Source organism: Scyliorhinus canicula, chromosome 1 (assembly GCF_902713615.1).
Source record: "Scyliorhinus canicula chromosome 1, sScyCan1.1, whole genome shotgun sequence".
NCBI classification, from domain to species: domain Eukaryota; kingdom Metazoa; phylum Chordata; class Chondrichthyes; order Carcharhiniformes; family Scyliorhinidae; genus Scyliorhinus; species Scyliorhinus canicula.
Window position 1 is genome coordinate 219,754,152 of NC_052146.1, and position 26,608 is coordinate 219,780,759.

The following is a 26,608-nucleotide window of genomic DNA, read 5'->3' on the forward strand; positions in this document are numbered from 1 at the left end:
CGAGGAACTGGGTGGTGCTGGTAAAAGCAAATTACTGCAGATGGTGAAATCTGAAATAAAAACAGAATATACTGGAAAATCGCAGCAGGTCTGAAAGTAGCGGTGGAAAGAGAAGGGAGCTAACGTTTCGAGTCTGGATGACTCTTTGTCAAAGCTGGAGAGAACTGGAAATAGGGTCAGATTTATACTGTTGTTGGGGGGGGGGGGGGGGTGTTGGGCCAGTGATAGTGGAGATTGACTAAGATGTTGTGGACAGAAAATTAAAAGGAATGTAAATGGAGTGATTAAGGCTAAGAAGGGTGCTGATAGTGGCACATACAGAGATTACAATGTGTTAATGGAAGAACAAAGGTTAGCAGCGTGTCAAAGGGCAACTAGAAACGGAACAGATGGCCCAAGTGGGATTGAGGGGGGGGGGGGGGGGGGGGGGGGGGGGGGGAGGAGAGAGAAAGGGCAATGATGAGGGATAAAGCGATCAATAGAAGAAATTAAAATAAATTGATAGAAATAAAAATGGGATGAAGGTGGAGGAGAGAGTTCACAGTCTGAAGTTGTTGAACTCAATGTTAAGTCTAGAAGATTGTAATCGGAAGATGAGATGTGTTCCTCCAGTTTGCGCTGAGCTTCACTGGAACAGCGTTGAAGGTTAAGAATGGACACGTGGACGTGAGAGCGGGACAGTAAGTTGAAATGGCAAGCGACAGGAAGGTCTGGATGATGCTGGTGCAAGGTGGAGCTAAAAGAAACAACAAAGCAGTGAATGAAGGTGGAGCAGATTACTGCCGTGTTTCCAAACTGGATATTTTAATTTGCTTCACTCTGTGGTCTAGGAAGGATTTTTTTCAAACTGACTAATGCTGTCACAAATTGTATTGTATTGTACAATTATATTGTATTCTCTTATTGAACTCAATCGTGCATAAGAATAGTGAGCAATATGTTTTTTTATTCTTTCATGAGTTTTGAGCATTGCTGGAAAGGTCAGCATTCGTTCCCACCTCTAGTTGCCTTTGATAAGGTGGTGGTGAATTACTTTCTTGAACCCCTGCATTCAAAGTGGTCCAGCTACACTCACAGTGCTGTTAGAAAGGGAATTCCGGACATCGGTGCTGGCTATGAGGTGAGTGGTCACATGCAAGGTGGCTCCTGCTTGGGGACTTTGTTTTCGGTCCCTTTTTCCCGGTTAATGGGTGCAGTTTTGGGAAGAAAGGTGGAGTAATTGAAGTTTGTTGGTTACTCCTCTGGTGTGGGATGTCTACAGGATACAACATGAGCCAAAAGTCGAATAAAGGCCTCTCATCAGACAGAGGGCCCTCGTGGCGGAGTGGAAGAGAAAATGGCGGGGCCTCCGTGTCGTCGATTGCCCCAATAACAATGGTGAAATTAGTGGAACTCCTTAAGGGAGAATTCCAGAAGCAAAGACAAGTGATGTTGGAGGATCTGTCCAAAGCAATTGAGGTGGCAGTAGCAACCATTCATGTGACTTTGGATAGAGTGAAGCAGCGGTTGGAATTGCAGTGCTGGACTATTCAGGAAGTGGAAGAGGTGGTCATGGACCACAGTGACCGAATTGCCTCTTCGGACGCAGAAGCGGAGGCCCAAAAGATATTGAAGACCAAGGTTGTTGGCCAGGTAACCGGTCCAAATGCCAGAACCTGAGGATTGCTGGGCTACTGGAGGGCATTGAAAGTACAAACGCCACATAGTACGTTGGTGGGGCGAGAAGGTCTTTGTGAACATTCCCAAGGTGGACCGGGCCCACTAGTCGTTGTAATGGAAGCCCAGATCTGGGGATCCACCGTGGGCGGTCATCGTCCGACTCCATAGATATCTGGACACGGAGCAGATTTGAAAGTGGGCGAAGGCCATGTGAGAGAGTAGATGGGAGGGCTATCCGAATTTATCAAGATATCGGGGCAGAACTGGCAAAACGACAAGCTGGGTTCAACAAGGCCAAGGCGAGGCTCTACAAGAGCTAAGTGCGGTTCGGAGTGGTATACCTGGCTCGCTTCTGAGTCACGTTCAAGGACAGAGACCATTCCCGTACTAGCCTCCCCGAACAGGCGGCGGAATGTGGCGACTAAGGGCTTTTCACAGTAACTTCATTTGAAGCTTACTTGTGGCAATAAGCAATTTTCATTTCATTTCATTACTTTAATACGCCGGGGGAGCAAATTACTTTGGGATAAAATTGACTGGGAGAGACCTGATTGTGGTTGTTGGCTGTAATGGAATTTTGAATTTTACATGTTCATATTTCCTGCCTTTTTCTGTGTTTTTGCCACTCTGTCTTTTTGTTTCCGATGGTGGTAAGAGTTTCTTGTTTCATCGAAGGAGGGTGCCGGTTCATTCTTCCCAGAATGTACATATTAGAAAAGGGATTGGGAAAGCGGGAATACTTGGTTTTTAATTCTGTTCTCCCCTTGTTCCCAAGTTGGGTCATCCTGCAAGCAGGTATGCTAGTTAATGGGAGCAAAATGGGGTAAGGGCCCTGCGGCTGGTACCTGGGTGGGGGTCGGTGTTGTTTGTGTGGTAAGGATAGAGGTCGAGGAGGGGCAGGGTTTGGGGGGTGGGGGGGGGGGGGGGTAGAATGCTGGTGTTGGAGATTTCTTTGTTTATGGATTTGCGGGAGGGTGGTGACGGCAGTCATTTTGGTTGGGCCTGGAATCAAAGAGCAAAGAGAACAATGAAAAGTACAGTACAGGAACAGGCCCTTTGGCCCTCCAAGCATGTGCCGATCATGATGCTCTAACTAAAATAAAACCTTCTGCCCTTACTTGGCTTGTATCCCTCTATTTCTTCCCTATTCATACACCCATCCAGATGCCTCCTAAATGTTGCTAATGTGCTTGCTTCCACCGCATTCTCTGGCATTGTGTTCCAGGCACCCACCACTCTCTACGTGAAAAACGCACTCCGCTCATCTCCCTTAAACATTCCCACTCTCACCTGGAACCTGTGTCCCCTTGTAACTGACACTTCTACCCTTGGAAAAAGCCTCTGACTATCCACCCGGTCTATGCCTCTCATAGTTTTGTAGACCTCTATCAGGTCTCCCCTCAGCCTCCGTCTTTCTAGTGAAAACAATCCCAGTTTATTCAACCTCTCCTCATAGCCAGCACCTGCAAGACCAGGCAACATCCTGGTGAACATTCTTTGCACTCTCTCAAAACCTTCCACGTTCCTCTGATTACGTGGTGACCAGAAATGCACGCAATACTCCAAATGCGGCCTAACCAAGATTTTATTTGACTGCAACATAATTTCCCAACTCCTGTACTCAGTATCCCGGCTGATGAAGGTAAGTATGTCATATGCTTTCTTAATCACCTTGGCCACCTGTGTTGCCACTTTTAGGAACTGTGGACCTGCATGCCCATATCCCTCTGTTCTTAAGGTTCTTAATGTTCTTAAGGGACTTAGTTTAAGTATATGCATGTGCAAAACTTTGTTCATAAGGAAGGAACTGTCTTCGTTCCCATGGTTACCAGACCTACATTTACGGACAGGATGTTATCTTGAGGTGTGGTAGGGGATGTGAAGATATACAATATATATGGGTGGTTGTTGGAGACAGGATAGCACCCTTGGAAGTAAAGGGGAAGTGGGAGGAGGAGCTGGGCCTGGAGGGAGGGTTGTGGAATGAGACCTTGCACAGAGTGAATTCCACCTCTGGAAAAGACTCAGTGCCATTAAAGGGTTGGAGGAAAGGTTCTATTCCAGGTGGAATCCGTTCATACCTTCTTTAAGGACTTGATCGTGACTGAGCCTGATGTAGTTTAAAGGATTTCTCAAGAGCTCACCTGACTAGAGCGTGCTTGAGTGGGTTCTTCCCTGAAATAGAGGACAGGTGTGAGTGTTGTTTGAGGGTGCTGGTAAATCATTCACACATGTTCTGGTCTTGCCCCAAGATGTTGAGTTTTGGGTGTCCTTTTTGAGACCACGTCGGAGATTGTGGGCGTCAGGTTGGTGCCGTGTCCATTGATGGCGATTTTTGGGGTGTTGGACTCGCCGTGCTCCTGGAGGGGAGGACGGTTTGGGTGGAGGTCATTGGTGCCACCTAAGGCCTTGGCGTGTTTGGGGGAATTTCTCAGACTGGAAAAGATAAAATATGTCATTAGAGGGTCGGAGGAAGGGTTCCACTCGGGTGGAAGCCGTTCATCACCTTCCTTCAGCATTTTATCGTGTCCAGCAACTAGAGGGGGTTTGGTTCGGAGAGCGGATGGTTGGGGGGGGTTTGTTGGGTCATGGGGGTTTAGGGTTGTCATTTTTTAAAATAACAAATTGTTTGTATTCTATTGTATAATTGTATATGATTTTATTTTTAAAAAAGTGAATTCCAGGATTTTGATCCAGCAACAATGAAGGAATGGTGTTATAGTTCCAGGTCAGGATGGTATTGACTTGCAAGGGGACTTTCAGATGATGGCTTTCCCATGTGTTTTAAAGCCATGTGGTGCATAGTTGTGAATATAATATTTTAATCAGATTTTCAGGAAGATGTTCCAAAAATCAAGATTAAAAGTAGTATATCCTGCATGTGTTTTTAGATTTGGAGACACACAAGAAAGGCTGCAGAGTTCAGTGATGATGTACTTTTAAGTAGGATCTGCCTGCATGTATTTATCTCCTTTTGATGTTTTTGTGCAGTGGTGAGGGTCCAAAACCAATGGGATAACACACAGCACAGACTGGAAGCACGGCAGCAGCAGCTGGAAGAGCTGCTCAGTGACAGCATACAGTGGGAGGAGGAGTTGCAGGCAACTGAGCGGCTGGTTGGTCAAAGTGAGATTCGCCTGCAGTCCATGCTCCAGGTCACTTCAGACCCACTTGCCCCACAGCTAGCAGAAAGCAAGGTAACTTCGTCTCCAAGCAGCTTTTTGAGTGAGCTACATAGTCTGTTAGCAGAGGGAACATCTTGACCACTGTAGATTGTGTTCCGATCTCTGTAGAAAGTGATAATTAAAAAAATAAATTGGAGCTTCTAGTTTAAAAAAAAATATTTTTATTAAAGTATTTGCAAATTTTTATAACAACAACAAAAACAATGACATTGACATGGTAAAATAAGCATTTCCCCACCGACTCAATCTTCACACACCACAACCAGCCAACACCTTTCTTCCCCCCCCCCCCCCCCCCCCCCCCCCCAACCGTATACTGCTTCTGCTGACATTTTAATTTTCCAGAGAAAATCGATGAACGGCTGCCACTTCCGAGAGAACCCCAACATTGGCCCTCTTAAGGCAAACTTTATTTTCTCAAGCCTGAGAAACCCAGCCATGTCAGTAACCCAGATCTCGACACACGGGGGCTTTGAGTCCCTCCACATTAACAAGATCGCCTCCGGGCCATCAGGGAGGCAGGACCTCGGCCTCTTTCACTCCCTGAACACCCGGATCTTCTGACACTCCAAAGATCGCTACCTCTGGACTCGGCGCCACCCGGGTTCCTAGCACCGTGGATATTGCCTTCACAAACCCCTGCCAAAACCCTCTTGAGCTTTGGGCATGCCCAGAACATGTGGACATGGTTTGCTGGGGTTCCCGCACACCTCACACATCTATCTTCTACCCCGAAAAACCTGCTCATCCTCGCCGCCGTCATATGTGCCCGGTGGACCACCTTAAATTGTATTAGGCTAAGCCTGGCACATGAAGAGGAGGAATTGACCCTGCTTGGGGCGTCCGCCCATAGACCTGACTCTAACTCGCCATCTAGCTCGTCCACCCACTTGCCCTTAAGCTCCTCCACCGGGGTTTCCTCCGCCTCCAACAGATATCCGACACTTTCCCCTCCCCTACCCAGGTACAGGGCACTACTCTATCCTGTATCCCCCATGGCGGCAGCAGCCGAAAGGCCGGCACCTGTTTTCTCAGGAAGTCTCGCACTTGCAAATATTTAAAACCATTCCCGGGAGGTAGTTTAAATTTATCCTCCAGCACCTTCAAGCTGGGAAAACCCCCGTCTATAAATAGATCCCCCATCCTCCTAATTCCTGCCCTCTGCCAGCTCTGGAACCCACCATCCAGCCTGCCCGGTGCAAACCTCTGGTTGTTGCAAATCGGGGTCCAGACCGATGCACCTTCCACCTTCTTATGCCTCCTCCATTTTCCCCAGATCCTCAGAGCTGCCACTACCACTGGACTTGTGGAGTACCGGGCCGGCGAGAACGGCAGAGGTGCCGTTACCAATGCCCCCAGACTGGTGCCTTTACAAGATGTTAGCCGCCCAGTAGTAGTTGCAGGAGTTCGGCAGCGCCAACCCACCCTCCCCCCGACTACGCTCCAACCACATTCTCTTCACCAGCAGGGGTTTTATTCGCCCATTCAAAGCCTGAGATGATCTTGTTCACTTGCTTGAAAAAGGCCTTGGGGATGAAGATGGGGAGGCACTGAAAGACAAACCGAAATCTGGGGAGGACCATCATTTTCACGGTCTGAACCCTCCCCGCCAGTGACAACAGGATTTTGTCCCATTCCATTTGCTCTACCAACCGGGAAAGATTAAGCTTATGCAGTACCTCCAATTTCCGAGCCACCTGGATTCCCAGATAGCGAAAGTTCTTACCTACCATTCTAAGCGCAGCTCCCCCAGTCTCTCCTCCTGCCCTCCAGCCTGAATCACAAACATTTCGCTTTTCCCCATGTTCAATTTATACCCCGAAAAACTGCCAAATTCCTCCAAGATCCACATGACCTCTCCCATCCCCTCCAGCGGGTTGGAAATGTACAAAAGCAAATTGTCCGCATAGAGCGAGTCCCGATGCTCCCATCCCCCCGAACCAGCCCCTGCCAGTTCCTCGAAGCTCTTAGCGCCGTGGCCAGTGGCTCTATAGCTAGAGCAAACAATAATGGGGAGAGGGGGCACACTTGCCTTGTCCCTCGATGTAATTTGAAATATCCTGACCCCAGCCGGGTCGTACGTACGCTTGCTACAGGCGCCTGGTAGAGCAACCGCACCCAGCCAATAAAGCCCTCTCCAAACCCAAATCTTCACTGCGCCTCCCATTCCACCCGATCAAAGGCCTTCTCCGCGTTCATCGCTACCACCACCTCCGCCTCTCCTCTGAGGGCATCATAATATTTAGAAGCCTCAGCAAGTTGGCCTTGAGCTGTCTGCCCTTAACGAATCCCGTCTGGTCTTTCCCTATCACTCCCGGAACACAGTCTTCTATCCTTGTAGCCAGTATCTTAGCCAACAACTTGGCATCTACATTTAAAAGCGAGATCGGCCTATATGACCCACACTGCTCAGGGTCCTTCTCTTGTTTAAGAATAAGTGAAATCGAGGCTTGCGACATTGTTGAGAGGAGGATTCCCTTCTCTCTAGCCTCGTTAAACGTCCTCACCAGCAGTGGGCTCAATATCCCGGAGAACTTCTTATAAAGTTCCACCGGGTAGCCGTCTGGCCCCGGAGCTTTGCCCGACTGCATTCCCTCCAGCCTCTTGATAACTTCCTCAATCTCAATTGGGGCTCCCAGTCCCTCCACCAGGTCCTCCTCCACCCTCAGAAACTCCAACCGATCCAAAAATTGCCCCATCTCCTCAACCCCAGCCGGGGGTTCCGACTTGGAGCTTCTAGTTAATAGCCAAATGGATGACACATTGATTTCACATTTTACAGTAAGAAATTTACTGTAAGACTAAAAACACTACACTACTGCTTTTGTAGACAATTTATTGTTTAAACAACAGAGCAGAAATGTTAACACAACCTTAAAAACACACTACCAGTTATATATTATACTATCCTTTAATTGGATATGTAATTCTCCCAGAATCAGTCTAAAATGATTCTTCGCTCCCAAAAGTTTACTTGTATTCTCTTCCTTTCTTAGCTTGGGAATTTCTAATCCTACATTGTCCTTCAAGTTGAGAGTATTGCCGGAGGTCCTCCCTCTTGCAGGAACAAGGCTAATCTTCCCAGGTTTCTTTAGCTCCTCACTAATTTGGTCTTTTCAATTAGAACAATCAGAACGGCACAGTGATTAGCACTGGTGCCTCACAACTTCAGGGACCCAGTTCAATTCCGGCCTCGGTGACTGCAGAGTTTGCATTTTCTCCCCCATGTCTGCGTGGGTTTCCTCCGCTTGCTCCGGTTTTGTCCCACAGTCCAAAGATGTGCAGGTTAGGTGAATTGGCCATGCTAAATTGGCCTGCAAGTCCAAAAGGTTAGATTGGGTTATGGGGGGACGGGATCGGGGAATGGGCTTCTGTAGAGCGCTCTTTCTAAGGGCTGAATGGACTCCTTCGTACTGCAAATTCATGATTCCATATGCACTCCGATGCGGTTAATCAAAGAGGCTTTCCACCTCCAGCTGCTCTTTTTTTTTCCCCTTCAGACCCCGGTAGACTAACTAGTAATAATAATAATATTCTTAGTGTCACAAGTAGGCTTACATTAACATTGCAGTGAAGTTACTATGAAAATCCCCATGTCACCACACTATGGTTTCTGTTCGGATTCACTAAGGGAGAATGCAGAAGGTCCAATTCACCTAACAGCATCTCTTTCTGGACTTGTGGGAGGAAACCGGAGCACCCGGAAGTAACCCACGCAGACACTGGGAGAACGTGCAGACTCCGCACAGACAGTGGCCCAAGCCAAGTTTTATGGGGTATCTTAGAAACACTTCTACTCTCAAAGCCCAATTCCATGGCAACGTGAATCACATGGACTTTAGATCCAGGTTGAAATAAAGGTTGCTATGATGTGGAGATGCCGGCGTTGGACTGGGGTGAGCACAGTAAGAAGTCTTACAACACCAGGTTAAAGTCCAACAGGTTTGTTTCAAACACGAGCTTTCGGAGCACGGCTCCTTCTTCAGGTGAATCACCTGAAGAAGGAGCCGTGCTCCGAAAGCTCGTGTTTGAAACAAACCTGTTGGACTTTAACCTGGTGTTGTAAGACTTCTTACTGAAATAAAGGTTAGCATTTCTTTCATCTTGGAAGTAAATATGCAATTTAAAGCTCAACAGTTTAGAATCCAACATTCTCAATGCTTTCCTGGAACTTTGGAGACTCCCAGTCTACCCACTGTTAGCACATTCGCTGCTGCCATTGTTTTAAACACTGCACCTTCTTCCCAGTAAAGCAATCTTATTCCTATTTAATCAAATTGCCCATGGCCTGCTGTGAGGCAGACTTCAGAACTGGTCACGTGATTTCACCTTCATTTTACCTGATATTAAAGTCACAGTCCCAAAACATAGCAATCCTATGAAAGTCATAATTGTAACAACTACTCTCAAAAAATGAAAAGTAATAATAATAATCGTCTATTGTCACAAGTAGGCTTCAATGAAGTTGCGGTGAAAAGCCCCTAGTCGCCACATTCAGGCACCTGTTCGGGGAGGCCGGTACGGGAATTGAACCCGCGCTGCTGGTCTTGTTCTGCTTTACAAGCCAGCTGTTATCCCACTGCTAAATCAGCCCCTAATCACTATAGTAATGAATTTTTAAAAATGTTATCCAAAATCTGACAGCTTATAGCATTCTATACATAACTAATTCATCATATACAGTCCGAGAAATATCCTTGCTCCTGCACCCCCTGCCAGAACTTCCATTAAACAATCAATCATGACAGCATCAGGATATTTTATCTGTAGTAACCCAAATATATCTAACGGTTAAGAATCCCATAAAGAAGACTTTAAATCCTAAAGTCCTTCCTTTCATATGGCTGAGAATTGGTTTCATTGCTAGTACCTTTAATTTCTGAGATTCATTGTAGCAAACCTCCTTTCTCCTAATGATTAAAGTTCACAATGTTTCCAAGTCCTTGGTCTGGTTTGGTTAATCTTGTCAGGTGGAGTAGGCACATAGGTGGCAGATGAAGTTCAATGCAGAGGAGTGAGAGATGATGCATTTTGGTAAGAAGAACATGGAAAGACTGTGGTTTTAATTCACCAGTGAACGGATGAGCACCGTGTTACCCGAGGAAAGTAATCTATTGAGCAATGTTTTATAAATGCCCCAACACTGGGAGTTAAGGTTGTGACCTATTCATTCCCACACAAACTGCAGGGTGATAGCCCTTCCAAGCAACTACAATGCTGAACCACAAACAGATGGAATTTTAATAATTTTGGTCTACATGTGTGCTGCTGATTCTGCTTGTGAAGGTGTTGTAGCAGATTTTAAAACTGTAAGCTCCTCCCCCACTTTTAAACTTTTTAAGTTCCTCCCCCACTTCCCTTGAAGCCCCAGAAATGGTATTGGTTTAGACTGATGTTTGTAGAGTGGTGATTGGGTAACTTACTGATTGGACCATCATATGCCCTTGCATATGAGTGTCCTGGAAAAAATGCAAAAGAGAGACCTGTTGCTCTTTTTGAATAATGTTTTCCCTTCTAAGTGTTGAAAAATAATTGAGAATTGCAATTGAAATATGATATATCTGTGAAAGAGAAGAAATGGTGCAGGGAGAAAAGTCTAGGCATAATTCAAAGCATGTTTGTACTTTAGTCAAACCTGCATCTCTCTATCTAGTATTATCTGTTTTTCAGCACTTCCTACAAGAATTACACAAAGGGCAGTTTACAGTGGCTGCATTCAATGATCTGTCCAGTAAACTACTCCGTGACTATGCAGCTGATGATACTCGGAAGGTGAAAGAGGTTACAGACGGCATCAACACATCCTGGAATAATATTAATCAAAGGTTAGATGAAATTATCCCGCAGACTGGAACCAGATTAAACACTTCGGGATGAAAAATATATTGGATGGGATTCTCCGTCCCATCGCACCCGTTCTCCGGTACGCTCGCCCCGGCCAGCAGCAGAATTCTCTGTGCTGGCAGCCGGCCAATGGGTTTTCCCATTCTGGGCACCCCCACGCCATCAGGAAATTCGCGGGCGTGAGCGTGCTGCTGGCAAAACAGAGGATCTCCCCCACGGAGAATCTAGCCTATTGTTTACTGTGAGCATGTGTGATTCAGATATTCCATTCATATTTGTTCATTTTCTCTGCCTCCATCCGGTTGATTTGTGTTCTCCATTGTTTGGCTGAAAGAGTACATTGACAGCCTGCTTCTGGTCCTCCTTCATGCAGTTATAATACTGACTGATTCTCTCGCTAATTGCTGACTGGCTGATCAAAATGGCACTTGTTTTTCCTTTGGTTCTGTTCTTTCAGTTGATCTGTCATGGAGCTAAAATTGAGCAATTACTTCAAGTGGAACTGTGGGAATGAACCCACCTCATCAGTCCATGGAATGATACATTCAAGAAGGTTATGCTGGTGTAGTGGTCATGTTACTTGCACTGGTAATTCAGTTCACATTCTGGCACCTAGAGAATTTGACGCCAGCTTTTTAAAAATCTCGAGCTAAATAGGTTGCATCAGTAAAAGTGGCCATATGGTTGTCAGATAGTCGTAAAACCCACCGTTTCACCTATGTCTTTTCATTTCTAATAAATCAGACTATTCGGAAGAAGAGCAGTGGTGTTCTCCTCAGTAACTTTGCCAGTATTTAACCCTTAACCAACACTGTTCAAACAGATAATCTGATGATTATCATATTACCGTTTGTGGGAGCTGCCATGTTCCTTACATAACAATAAAGTAATTTCTTGCCTGCAAGGTGCTTTCGGATATACTGAAATCTTAAAAGTTGCTATAAAATGTAAGCCTTTCTTTTCTTTTTAGGAGCATACTATAGAGATCTCTCGACTTGCCCGTTCTGGTGTAGGTCGGGGATGCCAGTTGCATGCCTCCCTGGTTGACTCTTAACTTCTTGCCAAGGTGGCCAAACAAGCAACAAGGTAACCAGGGATGGACAATAAACAGGGGTCCTGAAAGCAGCACTCTCATCCCTTGTATTAATGATTTAAAAAAAATCCCAGTGGAACAAGAACATCTAAAGCATTTCTATGTAGAGAATTCTGTGTTTGAGAGCTGAATATTGAGAGCTGGAACAGAGTCCTGGAGGTCTGTACGGATGGTTGATGGACAGCAGACCATTTGTCTCCAGGGTTAACGAAACCCCCCACTCCGACTAGAGAACTGAGCTCAAATGTAGGGTTGGACAGAGAGGAGATGGTGATGCTATCATTCTACTTCTCTGACCTGTGATCCTTTTGAGAGCATGGTCAGTATATTTAACCTTCTACACCTAATGCTGTGAGAGGGGCGGCACACTGTTAACACTGTTGCATCACAGAACCAGGAACCCGAGTTCACTTCTGGCTTTGGACGATTGTCAGTGTGGAGTTTGCACGTTCTCCCAATGTGTGCGTGGATTTCCTTCGGGTGCTTTGGTTTCTACCCACTGTGCAAAGATGTGCAAGTTAGATGGATTGGACATGTTAAATTGCCCCTTAGTGTCCAAATTTTGCAATTTAGGTCGGGTTATGGGGATGGGGCGAGGGAGTGTGGGCCTAGGTGGTGTGCTTTTTTGGAGGATCGGTGTAGACTTGATGGTCCGAATGGCACCCTCCTTCACTTGGGGATTCTATGGGTCCCTCTTGTTTACTCCATTTTATGATTAAATTTAGAGATTATCTGAGGTAAGGAGTCTGAGTTCCCACATCTAATTGTACTGCTTCTGACTAGAAATTAAGCATGTGATGTCAGAATTGGGCTTGCCTGGGCTGCGCCTCAGAATTGGAAATCCTGTCAACTCTTAGATGTAAGAAGTTACTGGAGAGTGATGGCACTTGACTTCAGCAAATTAGGCAGAATGGTGGTGCAGTGGGTTAGCCCTTTTGCCTCACGGTGCCGAGGTCCCAGGTTCGATCCCGGCTCTGGGTTACTGTCCATGTGGAGTTTGCACATTCTCCCCGTGTTTGCGTGGGTTTCTCCCCCACAACCCAAAGATGTGCAGGTTAGGTGGATTGGCCACGCTAAATTGCCCCTTAATTGGAAATAATGAATTGGGTACTCTGAATTTATTTTAAAAAACTTCAGCAAATTGATGTCATTGGAACAAAATAATTTTGAATGTGGTTGGGGTTTGCTTACCCATCAGATGCTTCAGTGGGCTTTTCTGGTCTATAAAATAGCAGCAGTAATGTCCAAATAAATGGGTTGAAGGCTTGGGCACTTCTTTCATCTTTCACTTCTAGACTTTGTTTCTCCCTGATGTTAATTAAAGTAGGTTTGAATCAAAGAGGCAACATGTTTAGATCAGTCTTTGCTATGTTTTATGTGAAGAAATGAAAGAATAATAAAGTGGCACAACACACTGAATAAATGGACCAGTTGCTTTGTGTTTTCTCTTAACTACTGCATTCTCTGTCTCCATCACCATACACTGTACGCATCCTGCTTGTATTCATCTTAACCCAAGTAACCCACTAATCTATGTTGCAACAGTTACTTCTCGAGCTTTATGTAAGAAAGCTAGCAGTTACTTCATTAACTTCTGAGTGGCAGCTAATTCTTATCTTTAAAAAATCTCAATGCATCAAATTCTTTGGGTTCTATTTCCTCACAGTTAAACAGTTCTTTAAGATTTGTGAAAATGCTCAAAAAGGGCAGACAAATTCCCACAGTATTAATAGATAGGTATGATGAGTAAGAATGACTTAGTGTGAAGAAAGATGGTATTTTTAATATTTGGGGGGTTTATTGTGTTATCCTGTGAAGCATGCTTATGGTTGTGGCTTTGTGTGTCTGTGTGTGAACATAATTAATCTGGAGACTGGGTATATACAAGGTTGAGGATATCAAAGAAATCTAGGTGTGAAAGGCAGGCACGTGAAGTGGGCAAAGAAGTGGCAGATGGCATACAATGTGGAAAAGTGTGAGGTCATGCACTTTGGAAGGAGAAATGGAGGCATAGACTATTTTCTAAATGGGGAAATGCTTAGGCAATCAGAAGCACAAAGGGACTTGGGAGTCCTTGTTTACGATTCTCTTCAGGTTAATGTGCAGGTTCAGTCGGTAGTTAGGAAGGCAAATGCAATGTTAGCATTCATGTCGAGAGGGCTAGAATACAAGACCAGAGACATACTTCTCACGCTATATAAGGCTCTTGTCTGACTTGTAGGAAAAACTAGAAGCAGAGGACACAATCGCAGACTAAAGAGACGATCCTTTAAAACAGATGAAAAGGAATTTCTTCAGCCGGAGGGTGGTGAATCTGTGGAACTCTTTGCCGCAGAAGACTGTGGAGGCCAAATCACTTGAGTATCTTTAAGACAGAGATAGATAGGTTTTTGATCAATAAGGGGATCAGGTGTTATGGGGAGAAGGCAGGAGAATGGGGATGAGAATAATATCTGCCATGATTGAATGGCGGAGCAGATTATTGAGCCGAGCGGCCTGTTTCTGCTTCTATGTCTATTGGTCTTATTATAGTGACCAGACTGCACACAGTACCACTGTTGTGACCATTTTATACAGTTCTAGCATGACTTACCTGCTCTTGTACTCTGTGCCTCAGCTGATAAAGGCAAGAATCCAATATGCCTCCTTAACCACCTTATCCACCTGCCCTACCACGTTCAGGGATCTGTGTATATACACTCCAAGGATCCTCCAATCTTCAGTACATATAATATAACGTGGTGAAAATAAAAATAAAAGAGTTGTGACAAGCTTGCCAAGTTGCCCCTTGGAATCTAGTTTGCGTGGCAATTACTACCTGTAGGATCGTAACACTCATTGCTTCATTTAACAGAACGAGAACTGAAGTGATGAGAAAATGTGACCTGCTTATGGTATCCTGTTAGGAGAAAATTATGCTGGGTGGGATACTATTTTTTATTGATCCACAAGATGTGGGTGTAGCTGGGTAGGCCAACATTTATTGCCGATCCCTCATCACTGCTGAGAAGGTAATGGTGAGCTGTCTTCTTGAACTGCTGCAGTCAATTTGATGCAGCTATGCCCACAGTACTGTTAGGGAGGATGTTCCAGGATTTTGACCCAGAGACAGTGAAGAAACGGTGTGCATTCTGTAGGTTGTGCACACAGATTAGTATGTGCCAGTGGTGGAGGGAGTGAATGTTTCAGGTGGTCAATGGTGTGCCAACTAAGCAGACTGCTTTATCCTGGATGGTGTTGCACTTTAGTGTTGTTGGAGACACAGTCCAGGAAAATAGTGAGTATTCCATCAAACTCCTGATTCATGCCCTTGTAGATTGTAGGCAAGATTTGGAGATGAATTAATTGTTGCACAATTCCCAGTCGTTGACCTTCACTTGTAGCCTTAGTATTTATATGGCTGGGTCAGTTAAGTTTCTGATTAATGGTAATCTCCAAGGTGTTGATAGTGGGGTTTCTGCAATGATAATGCCGTTGAAAGTCAAGAGGAGATTTTAGATTGATGGTTATGGTCATTGCCTGGCACTTGCGTGGAATGAATGTTACTTGCTGTACTGAATGGCTTGGGAGGACAATTGGATAGATTCCAGTTGTCAAAAACTCTGTGAAAGGCTGGAGTGGAGATAGTGGAATGATGTATGGTAAGAATAGTAAAATTACTGGACAAGCTTGAGAGCTGGTCGAGAAGGGAGCATAGTGGCAAGGTCAAGTGATGTGATTTGGACTTCCGGTGGCGGCTATGAAGGAATAGGTCGCATACTTGGTGGCTCCCTCTCAGGTCAGAACTTTGGACCTTGTCCCCTGATTTTTTGTCGGATCTGAAGTGGAAAATTGATGTTGGACGCAATTGTGAAGAGGAATCCTACATCAGTGCATGGAGAAGCGGACCAGGTGTGCTCGCAAAGGAAGAAATAGGCGAACAGAGAAGGCTTGGGCTGAGGCTGCAGTGGGAGAAAGCATGGCGGAGGACCGGAATTCTGGCTTGACGACCCAGCGGTCGAAAGAGCAGTTGATGCAGTTTATGCATGAGGTCTTAGCCAAGCAGAAACAGGAATGCTTGGACCCGATTAAGGAGTAAATTGCCCGACTCTAACTCAGACTGGATGCTGAAGATCGGGCGATCCAGAAAGTGGAGAAGGCACTCACTGAGCAGGAGGAGCACCAAGCTGCAGTGAAGTTGGAGGTGGGGATGTTGAGAGACCAATAGAAAAGCACCAAGCTGCAGTGGGAGTTGGAGGTGGGGATGTTGAGAGACCAACAGAAAAGGCTCCAGGAGAAGGTGGAGAACAGGTCCCGCCGGCAGAACCTGAGAATCGTGGGTCTCCCGGAGGGATGCGAAGGAACGGACGCAGGGGCATACATAGCGGCTATGTTTGAGAAGCTACGGAGGGAGGGGACGTTCTCCCGACACTTGGAGGTGGACAGGGCGCTAGCGAGGAAACCGCGTGTGGGTGACCCCCCCCCCCCCCCCCCCCCCCCCCGAGAGCAATGGTGGTGAGATTCCACAGGTACCTGGACAAGGAGTGCATTCTACGGTGGGCCAGGCAGACGCGGAGCTGCAAATGGGTGAACAGTGTCCTGCTTATGTATCAGGATCTGAGCACCAACATGGCCAGGAGAAGAGCAGGGTTCATCCAGATAAAATCGACCCTTTTTAAGAAGAAGGTAAAGTTTGGACTACTGTACCCAGCCTGTCTTTGGGTTATGCACGAAGAGCAACATTTTTACATCGAGTCGCCCGAGGAAACAATGAACTTCGTGAGAAGGAAAGGGCTGATGTCGGACTGAGGTGTTTGGACTGAACTTTGCTGCAGTGCTCGTGTTTTTTTTGTTCTCTTCTCTTCAGTTATTTTTTCGTTTTTGTCTTTGGATGTTACTTGTAATGCCTTTTCTATTGAGTTGGGGTCTGTGGACGAGCTGCTTGAGTTAAAATTTCCATTTGCACTGATGGGGGATGGAGGCGCAAATGTTAGATGTTAGATGATCTTTGCGTGTTTCTTTTGGGCACTTGGGTTGGGATTGTATGCGTTTGCATATGTGTGTCCGAGCGGGGTGGAGGGAACAATAGGTGGGAAAATGTCTGGCACCATGGGCGGAGGCCACCAAGCTAGTTTGGCAGGCTAGCTCACAGAAGCACAGTGGGGGGTGAGCAGATAGTATGCTTGTTGGAGGTGGCTGGGTGTGTAGTGCTGTTACTGGGGGAGGAGGTAAGGGAGTAAATGTTCTGCTGACGGGGGAGGGACTTTTGCTGTAGGACAATAGGGAGGACGGAGACGGAGACTGCCTCGGGGCGGGGCTGCGGATTTGTGGGGCGTGGGCTGGAGACTGGCCCAAGAAAGGGGGGGGCTGATCGTTGGTGGGGGGGGGCGCGAGAAGCCCCCCAACCAGGCTGATCCCATGGAATGTAAGAGGGCTAAATGGGCCGGTTAAGAGGGCACGCGTGTTCGCGCATTTGAGGGGACTGAAGGAGACGTGGCAATGTTGCAGGAGACGCACCTTAGAGTAACTGACCAGATTAGATTAAGGGAGGGATGGGTCGGAGAGGTTTTTCATTCGGGGCTGGACTCGAAGACTACAGAGGTCGCGATCCTGATTAATAAGTCAGATTAATAAGCGGGAAGAATAGTTGCAGACATGGGGGGTCGGTACATAATAGTCTGGAAAGCTGGAGGCGCTGGAGGTGGTACTCGTGAATGTGTATGCGCCAAATTGGGATGATGTGGAGTTCATAAGGAGGATGTTGGGGAAAATCCCGGACCTGGACTATCATAAACTGGTTATGGGGGGGGTAGGGGGACTTCAACACAGTCATTAACCCAGGGCTAGGGCAGCACGGTGGTGCAGTGGTAGCACCGCAGTCTCACGGCGCCGAGGTCCCAGGCTCGATCCCGGCTCTGGGTCACTGTCTGTGTGGAGCACATTCTCCCAGTGTCTGCATGTGTTTCGCCCCCACAACCCAAAGGTGTGCAAGGTAGGTGGATTGAACACGCTAAATTCCCTTAATTGGAAAAAATCAATTTGGGTACTCTAAATTTAAAAATAAATTAACCGAGAACTAGACCGATCTAGCTCAAGGACAGGAAAGTGCCAGCAATGGCAAAGGAACTAAAGGTGTTTATGGAGCAGATGGAGAGGGGGGGGGGGGCTTGAAGATTTGGGCGGCCGAGAGTGAAGGAGTTGTCCTTCTACTCGCACGTGCATAAAGTATATTCCCGGATTGACTTTTTTATCCTGAACAGTGCTTTATTGACGGGGTAGTGGACACTGAGCATTCAGCGATCACGATCTCTGATCATACCCCGCACTGGGTTGACCTACAGGTGAGCAAGTAGGGTAGCCTGCGCCCACACTGGAGGCTGGACGTGGGACTTTTAGCTGTCGAGGAGGTGTGTGATGAAATGTATCCAGAATTATCTGGAAGTCAATGGCACGGGAGATGTTTTGGCTGTGGTGGTCTGGGAGGCGCTGAAGGTGGTGGTTAGAGGGGAACTGATCTCGATATGCGCCCACAGGGAGAAGGCAGACAGAGCAGAGACGGACTGACTGATAAAGGAAATACTACAGGTCGAAAGGAGGTATGCGGAGACCCCAGAGGCAGGATTTCTAAGGGAACGATGGAGGCTACAGGCGGAGTTTGGCTTGTTAACTACAGGTAGAGCAGCTGAGGAAGGCAAGGGGAGCATCTATGAAAATGGGGAGAAGGCCAGTAGAATGCTTGCGCAGCAGCTTAGAAAGCGGGAGGTGGGCAGGGAGTTTGGGAAAGTAAGGACAGAGATGGGAACCCGGTCGGAGATTCAGCTGGGGTTAATAAGGCGTTCGAGGAATTCTAAGCAGGCTGTATGAGTCGGAACCTCCAGCTGGGCCGGAGAGGATGAGGCAATACTTAGGGGGCTGAAGTTCCCGAAGGTTGATGAAGACTTGGTAGAAGGGCTGGGGTCCTCGATCGGGTTGGAAGAGATAGCAGATGGGCTGCAGGCCATGCAATCAGGTAAAGCCCCGGGACCGGATGGGTACCCCGTGGAGTTTTGCAAAACGTTCTCTGGGATGCTGGGGCCACGGCTGATGAGAGGATATTTAATGAGGCAAAGGAAAGAGAGAGGGGGCTGTCCCCGACAATGTCACAGGCCACTATCTCATTGATCCTAAAGCAGGATAAGGACCCGTGGTTATGCGGGTCCTACAGACCGATCTCCCTACTAAATGTAGACGCCAAATTGTTGGCTAAGATCTTGTCCTCAAGGATTGAGGATTGTGTCCCGGATGCAATTGGGGCAGATCAGACGGGATTTGTTAAGGGGAGACAGTTGGCGGCCAATGTAAGAAGGCTGTTGAATGTAATTATGATGCCCCAGAGGGTAGGGACGTAGAGGTAGTGGTCGCAATGGACGCACAGAAGGCATTTGACCAGGTGGAATGGGATTATCTGTGTGAGGTATTGGGGCAGTTTGGATTTGGTTTGGGGCTTCATTGACTGGGTCAGACTGCTGTATCAGGCGCACGTGGCAAGTGTTCGGACGAACAGGCTGACATCGGGCTATTTTAGGCTGCACCAGGGGACAAGGCAGGGATGCCCCTTCTCCCTGCTGTTGTTCGCATTGGCCATAGAGCCACTGGCAATTACGTTGAGAGGCTCAAAGGGCTGGAAGGGACTGATCCGGGGAGGGGTGGAACACAGTCTCGCTTTCCGCAGACGATCTGCAAGAGGGCAGGAGAGGCGATTGGGGGAACTGCCGTTTAGATTAGTAGGGGGAAGCTTTAGGTACTTGGGTATTCAAGTGGCGGGGGTATGGAAATGGCTGCACAAGCTTAATCTGGCCCGACTAGTGGACCAAACGAAGGAGGATTTTTGGAGGTGGGACGTGCTCCCCTTGTCACTGGCTGGGAGGGTACAGACAGTGTAAATGACGGTTCTCCCGAGATTCCTGTTTGTGTTTCAGTGTCTCCCCATCCTTATTCCTCGGCCCTTTTTTAACCGGGTTAACAAGATGGTCTCGGGCTTTGTATGGGCGGGTAAGACCCCGTGAGTTAAAAAGGGGATGTTGGAGCGCAGCCGGGGGAGGGCGGGTTGGCACTCCCGAGCTTTCATAATTATTACTGGGCAGCGAATATAGTCATGATTCGGAAGTGGATGGTGGGGTGGGAGTCGGTGTGGGAGTGAGTAGAGGCGGCATCTTGTAAGGTCTGGGGGCGTTGGTAATGTCGCCATCTGCCGGCATGCTACTCCATCAGCCCCGCGGTGGTTGCGGCCCTGAGAGCCTGGGGACAGTGGAGGAGACATGTGGGAGCACGGAGCATCCGTCTGGTCTCCAATTTGCAATAATCGCCGGTTTGCCCTGGGGAGGTTGGATGGAGGGTTCCGGAGATGGCAGAGAGCAGGGATCGAGAGGATGGGCAATGTGTTTATAGAAGGGAGCTTTTCTAGCTTGAGGGAACTGGAGGTGAAATTTGAACCGACGGGAGGGAATTAATTTAGGTACCTGCAGGCGCAAGACTTCCTACACAGGCAGGTCTCAACCTTCCTGCTCCTACCACCAAGGGAGATACAGGACAGGGTTGTTTCCAGAGTGTGGGTGGTGGAAGGAAGGGTTTCGGACATTTGTAAGGAGCTTATGGGGTCAGAGGAAACACAGGCCAAGGAACTGAAACACAAATGGGAAGAGGAGTTAGGTGACTAGTTAGAGGATGGTCTCTGGGCGGATGCATTGAGCAGAATCAATGCGTCCACAACATGTGCCAGGCTCAGCCTGATACAGTTTAAGGTCATTCACCAGGCTCACATGACAGTGGCCCGGATGAGCAGGTTCTTTGGAGTGGACAACAGGTGCGCAAGGACCAGCGAACCATGTCCACATGTTCTGGGCATGCCCGAAGCTTAGGTGATTCTGGCAGGGGTTTGCAGTCGTCATGTCTAAAGTATTGAAAACAAGGGTGGCGCCAAGTCCAGAGGTGGCGATTTTCGGAGTGTCGGAAGACCCGGTAATCCAGGAGAAAGAGACATTATGGCCTTTGCTTCCCTGGTAGCCCGGAGACGGATATTATTAGCTTGGAGGGGCTGAAAGCTCCCGAAGTCAGAGACCTGGCTATCTGACGTGAGTATCTTTCTCTGTTTGGAGAAAATCAAGTTGGCCCTGAGAGGGTCAATGTTAGGGTTCGTCTGGAGGTGGTAGCCGTTCGTCGACTTCTTTAGGGAAAATTAACCGTCAGCGGGGCGGGGTAGTTTAGTGTGGAATAGGAGACTAGAAAAGGTGGGATGTGTTGCACCATGTTTATACTTGTATGTACACTGTTTCTTCTGTTATTGTTATAAAACCATAAATACCTCAAAATGTTTATACAAAAAAGTGACTTGATTTGACAGGACAGGTTAACTGTATGTCCAAAGTTGTATTTGATTCTGCTTAATATGGAAAATGGACTTTCATGTGATGATTCTGTAATTCAAAGGCGCTGTTTTGATATGAATAATTAATTAACCTTTCAAATTCCTCAGGAGAATTTGAACATAATTATGCGTTCCCACATTCCTGCCTTTTCACCCATGTTATAAAGTTTATGTCATTCCAATTTGTTTTTTTTTCCATGTTGTGATCTCCTGGCCACAAACTCTGCTATCTTTATTGCTTCCGTTAGAGCCAGCGAGAGAGTTGGATACCTGGAGAGTGAACTAAAGCAGTTGCAGAACTTGCTGCAGCAGTTGGAGGGGTGTCTCAGATGGTTGCAGGAAGCTGAGAGTTCAGTCGATGTCTTGGCCAAGACAGCTGAGAAAGAAGACATTTCACAGGATAGTGCTGAGGTCAAGGAACTCAAACACCGATTACATGTAAGTATAGTTTGGGAGCAGGGGTGAATTATTTGATTATCTGTGGGTTGTAAGCCTCTTCAGTGAAACCAAAGTGAACACATTTTTGATTCTGATTTTGATCACTCGCTGTCTGGTTTTGCAGATACAGACCTCCTCTTGTAAATGCTTTTTGAACAGTCGGGGGGAGGGTGAGTTGGCGCTGCCGAACTTCTGCAATTATTACTGGGCGGCTAATATAGCCATGATCAGGAATTGGGTCGTGGGGGAGGGGTCGGCATGGGAGAGGATGGAGGCGGTGTAATGTAAAGACACCAGTCTGGGAGCATTGGTAACGGCATCTCTGTGGAGATGGCAGCCGTTTGTAGACTTTCTCGGGGAAAATTTAAAATGTCAGCAGACGGGGGGAATTGTTGTTGTATGGTTGAGGTGTGTGAAGATTGGGCTGTGGGGGGGGGGGGGGAATGTTTATTTTACCATATTGATGCCATTGGTTTTGTTACTGTTATAAAAATTTTCAAATGCCTTAATAAAATATTATTTTTAAAAAAGTAAATGCTTTTGAAAAGGATGTCTGGTGTCTACTCTAAATATTACAAAGGTACATGTGATGGGTACATGTTCTTTGTTCCAACCATATATATTAAACTTTTATTCCATAATATAATAACACAATCTTTGAGTGATGTGGGGCGGGATTCTCCGTAGCCTGGCGCTGAAATCGGGAACGGCGATCGGGTGGAGAATGGCTTCCGACGCTGGAATCGGGGCAGGCGCCAATTTGACGCTGGTTCGCGATGTTCTGTCCCCTCCAAATTGTCATCATCGGGCCGCGCGCAGCCGCAACGCTGTTGACGCATCATTCGTGGCCCACCCGCGATGCTCCGCCTCTGATGGGCCGACGTCCCGGGTCACGTGTGATTCCAACGGTCGTGAATGTGCTGTGCCGGCTGCAGACCACTGCCGCCACACTTGGGCTGAGATTCGTGCTGCTGCCGGTGGGGGCGGCCAGGGGGTGGGCTGTGAGGTTGGGGTGGGCGGGTACGCGGTCCAGCACGGCTGGCGCCATGTTTCCCGGTGTGACCTGTGGGGGTGTAGGCGTGCGCGGCTGCAGCTTGTCAGCCTTGCGCATGTGCAGCTCAGGACTTGCCAATTCTCCGGCCGTTCTCCGCATGATCCGCGGTGATCTACGTGGTGCCGTTGCTAGCCCCTCATTGATACGGGAATCGGTGAGGGATTCACGCCGATTTCCTGTCGTGGACCACCCTGGATTCTCCGTTGGCGTCAGCACTTAGCCTCAGAAACGGAGAATCCAGCCCGTGATTCCTACGAGTCAGATTTGTGATTAGTTTGCTCCTTTGATTCAAATTTCACTTTAAAACAGTTGGCACCTGAATCTATCGAAGGTATATACTTTGGAGGCAATTAAACCTATGGCACTTAAGAAGGAGACTGAGTATTACTCTGTGCAGGCATGTGCTATTTTAGAAAGGGAAACTTGCATGAGATTGTTTATCAGTGATTGTAAAACATCAGACATCTATAGGAAATTTACAGAAATTGAAGTGACAGTGTGCAACAGGCGGAAATACAGTATTATTTTTATAGCACTATGCTTCAAGCCATATGAAAGACTTGCTGCAGTGAGTAGTGCATCATGGAATCAATGTATAGGGCACCTGTAAATAGTGTAAGCTCTGTACAGACAAACAAAATAGCTTTCAGCAAATGGATTTTATGTACTTGCTAATATCCACCAAATACGCATGCCTGGCAATAATAAAACTTCCTTTGTAACACACAAGCAAGATTTGAATATTTTGCTTTGCAATACCTGTGTTCATCAGCTGGAGGAGCCAGATGGTTTATTGACGAGTACAACAGTATTTATCTATAAAGCAACCTAAACTCATTCCAGTTTTCCTTTGAAGACGTAGCTTTTCAACTGTGAAATTGTCTGATCTGCACTTTGAAAAGCTTTTACATATTTTTTGTAAACTTGATAAATCAGTAGGGAAAAATGGAAATGGACAGGTTGTAATGATATGTTTTATAGATACTATACAGGTGCATAGATTAGGCATTTCTAAAACCAAGATTATTCCTCCTGTCATGAGATTTTTGCAAATCAGTAGTAAAATAGAAGCAGCCCCAATACTCATTGGTGAATCACTAAGGAATATACTTGCAATATATTCAGGCAATACCAAACCCTCCTTAGTGATTGCGTGACAGATACTGTGCCTGTACTCATAATACCAAGTCTTTACACATGTTAATATAGGTTTTCTCAAAAAGGAATTATAAGACTGATGATAAACTGATAAATTGCCAGAAGAAATAGACAGGATTACTGCAAACACTGGAAATCAGAACTGAAAACAAAAGATTCCCAGCAAGTAAGCTGGTGAAACATTAACCTGTCTTCCTAGATGCTGACCCAGCTCTCTGTTATCCCAGCAATTTGATGTATTAACATGTGAGTCCTGTGAATTGTTACCTCCTTGTTTGGTTATTTGAGGAAATGGATGCTTTGTTCATTAGAACAGTGATGGCTAAAAGGAGATCTAATCAATTGGGATTTTGATCAGCTACATTGGAAAAATGTATTTCCACTGGGCAGTGTGTCAGTAACTAAAGGACATATTGTTAAAAGAATGAAGAACAAGTCTGAAAGATTTGTGCAAACGTTGGAAAGACATGAAATGCCCGACAAGAAACAATGTTAGAAACAAAATCCAGAATAGCTTTTAAAAGGCCAATAGGTAAATATTTGAATAGGAAAATGTTGAAGGGGATAGAACAAAGGGGATATCTCCTTTTACAGAGCTGGAATATGTAAATTTGGTTGTGCTGTAAAACTCTCTGGGTGCAATTTACCGGCCACGTTGCACCCGAAGGTAGATGCCAGAAGATCCCTCTTTCAGGATCTACTCGGCTTGCTATGCCTCACAAAATGCAATCTAGCGATACGTCATGATTTGAATCCCGCCCATTCTGGGTGGGATCAGTATTTTGCTACTCTGCATATTCGAGCAAAATAGTTATCCTCACTCTAATGTGCAGTTTGCCTGATCTGCCGAGGCACTGGGATCTAACCCCTTCGAAGTTTCACCCTGCTTAGATAATAAGTTGTCTTCTCATTTTTCTAACCAAAATGTATGACCTCACACTCATCCACGTTAAATTCTGTCAGCAATATTTTGGCTCACTCTCCTAACCTATCTATATCCATTTGTAAGGTTTTTTTTCCCGCATTGCAACTTGCTGTCCCACCTATTTTTGTGTCGGTGCAGACTGAATGGGACAAAGGGCCTCTTCTGCATTGTATTATTCTGCGATTCTGAGTTGAGGGTTATGGGGACAGTCAGCCACGAACAGGTTCCAAATGGGAGAAAGGGCCAAATAGCCTACTCCTGCTCCTAAGCCTTATATTCTAACACCAGAATCATTATCGACATTCGTTTTCTAAAAAATGTGTAAGTAGCATTTATGATCTGAAATTGCTAATTCCAATGTTGAGTCCAGAAGCCTTATCAAGTTCTTTATTGCAAGTTGAGTTGCTGTTTCTCAAACTTCTGTTAAGTGTCATTGGAACAGTGTAAGAGGGCAAGGACCAGGGTCAGATTGAGAGTAGAGCAGAGAATTAAGATGACAAGTAAGGGAACCTGCGGGGGGGGGGAGAGGAAAGAGTCGTCATGCTGCGGAATGAATGTAGATGTTCCACTGTGATCTACGTTTGTGCAATCTACATTTGTCTCCCCACTGTTCAGGATTGTAAACTGCTGTTCCATCTGGAAGGCGTGTTTGGGGCCCTGAATGGAGGGAGGAACAAAAGGCAAGGGTAGCAGATGTTGAGGGTGATTGAGGAGTAGACCAGGGTATCACAGAGGGAATGATCCCTTTGAAATTCTGAAAGAGGAGTGGGGAAGATGAGCTTTGCGGTGGAATTGCACAGGAGGTTGTGGAAATGGCAGGAGATGATCCGTTTTACGTGGAAGCTGGTGGCGTGGAAAGTGAGAAAAGGGGAATCTTGTTTTTATTTCACGTTTTCAACATTCTTAGTATTTAGCTTTAGTGAAATGGAGGCATTTTTAATTGAAAAAAAAATGAATGAGTAAAAGTCAGATTACGAATAATCATTTACAAATGATGCTTCTATAATAAACTGCTGTTTTAGGCTGAAGATCTTTCGGTATTTGAAATTTATCAGTATTAAACTCTTATTACAGTTCTTTGCAAAATTATAATAATTCTATTGCTCTTTATCCACAGTAATCTTGGCGCAACTCTTAATGTACAAGTATACACTGTCATCATCCCAAAATATTGTATGCAAGGAGGAAATACTATTCAGCAATTAATTGCGTAGGCTACAGCGTATAAGAGGGATTAAAGATTCACGACAGGGTTCTCGCTCTCTGCTCCCCCTCCCTTATGTTGGTAATAAAGCAGCTCACAAGAAAATAGGCACTGCACTAAATGTTTAAACAGCTACGAACAAAGTGTCACGCTCTTCAAAACCTCATATCCTTTTGCCTCAAGCCTCTGATCACCACAAAGACTTTTAGCGTTTGGAAATAGGCAATGAACTGAATGAAAACTGGCGCCATGTCAGTAAGCACCCTGACCATTCTAAGTGCATTTCCCCTTCAAATGGTGCCAATACAACATCATGCACTTTGGAGTATATTAGAGTAAGCACCAAAAGCTCTACCAGAGCAACTGCCCAAGAATATTCAAAGCTGTTGGGAAAACTGTCCCAAGCTCCTTGAAGGGATAATGTTTTCAAACTAACACCACATCCTGTTGCCAAACTGTAACTATACCTGTGTTAACCTGAATTAATTAGTTAAATAGAGCACATGTATTGATCTGGAAAGATAGAAAAGCAAACGTGGTTTTAAAAAAAAGACTTGGGTAGCCTAACTACCACAAGTAATACAGCGCAGGTTCAGGCATCTGCCTGTGTGGTGTACAGTCTTTGTACCCACTGTCCAGTCAATTCCAACCCTATGATCTGGACCA

General features: G+C 46.3%; 1 protein-coding gene across 1 annotated transcript in view; it reads left to right on the forward strand.

Annotated features, from left to right (window-relative positions):
- The window catches only part of utrn (utrophin), a 560,528-nt gene that overhangs the window by 299,705 nt on the left and 234,215 nt on the right, over nt 1-26,608 (forward strand). Inside the window, 3 exon segments of the mRNA XM_038808060.1 lie at nt 4,651-4,856; nt 10,515-10,669; nt 21,412-21,601. Coding sequence (XP_038663988.1) covers nt 4,651-4,856; nt 10,515-10,669; nt 21,412-21,601 — 551 coding nt within the window.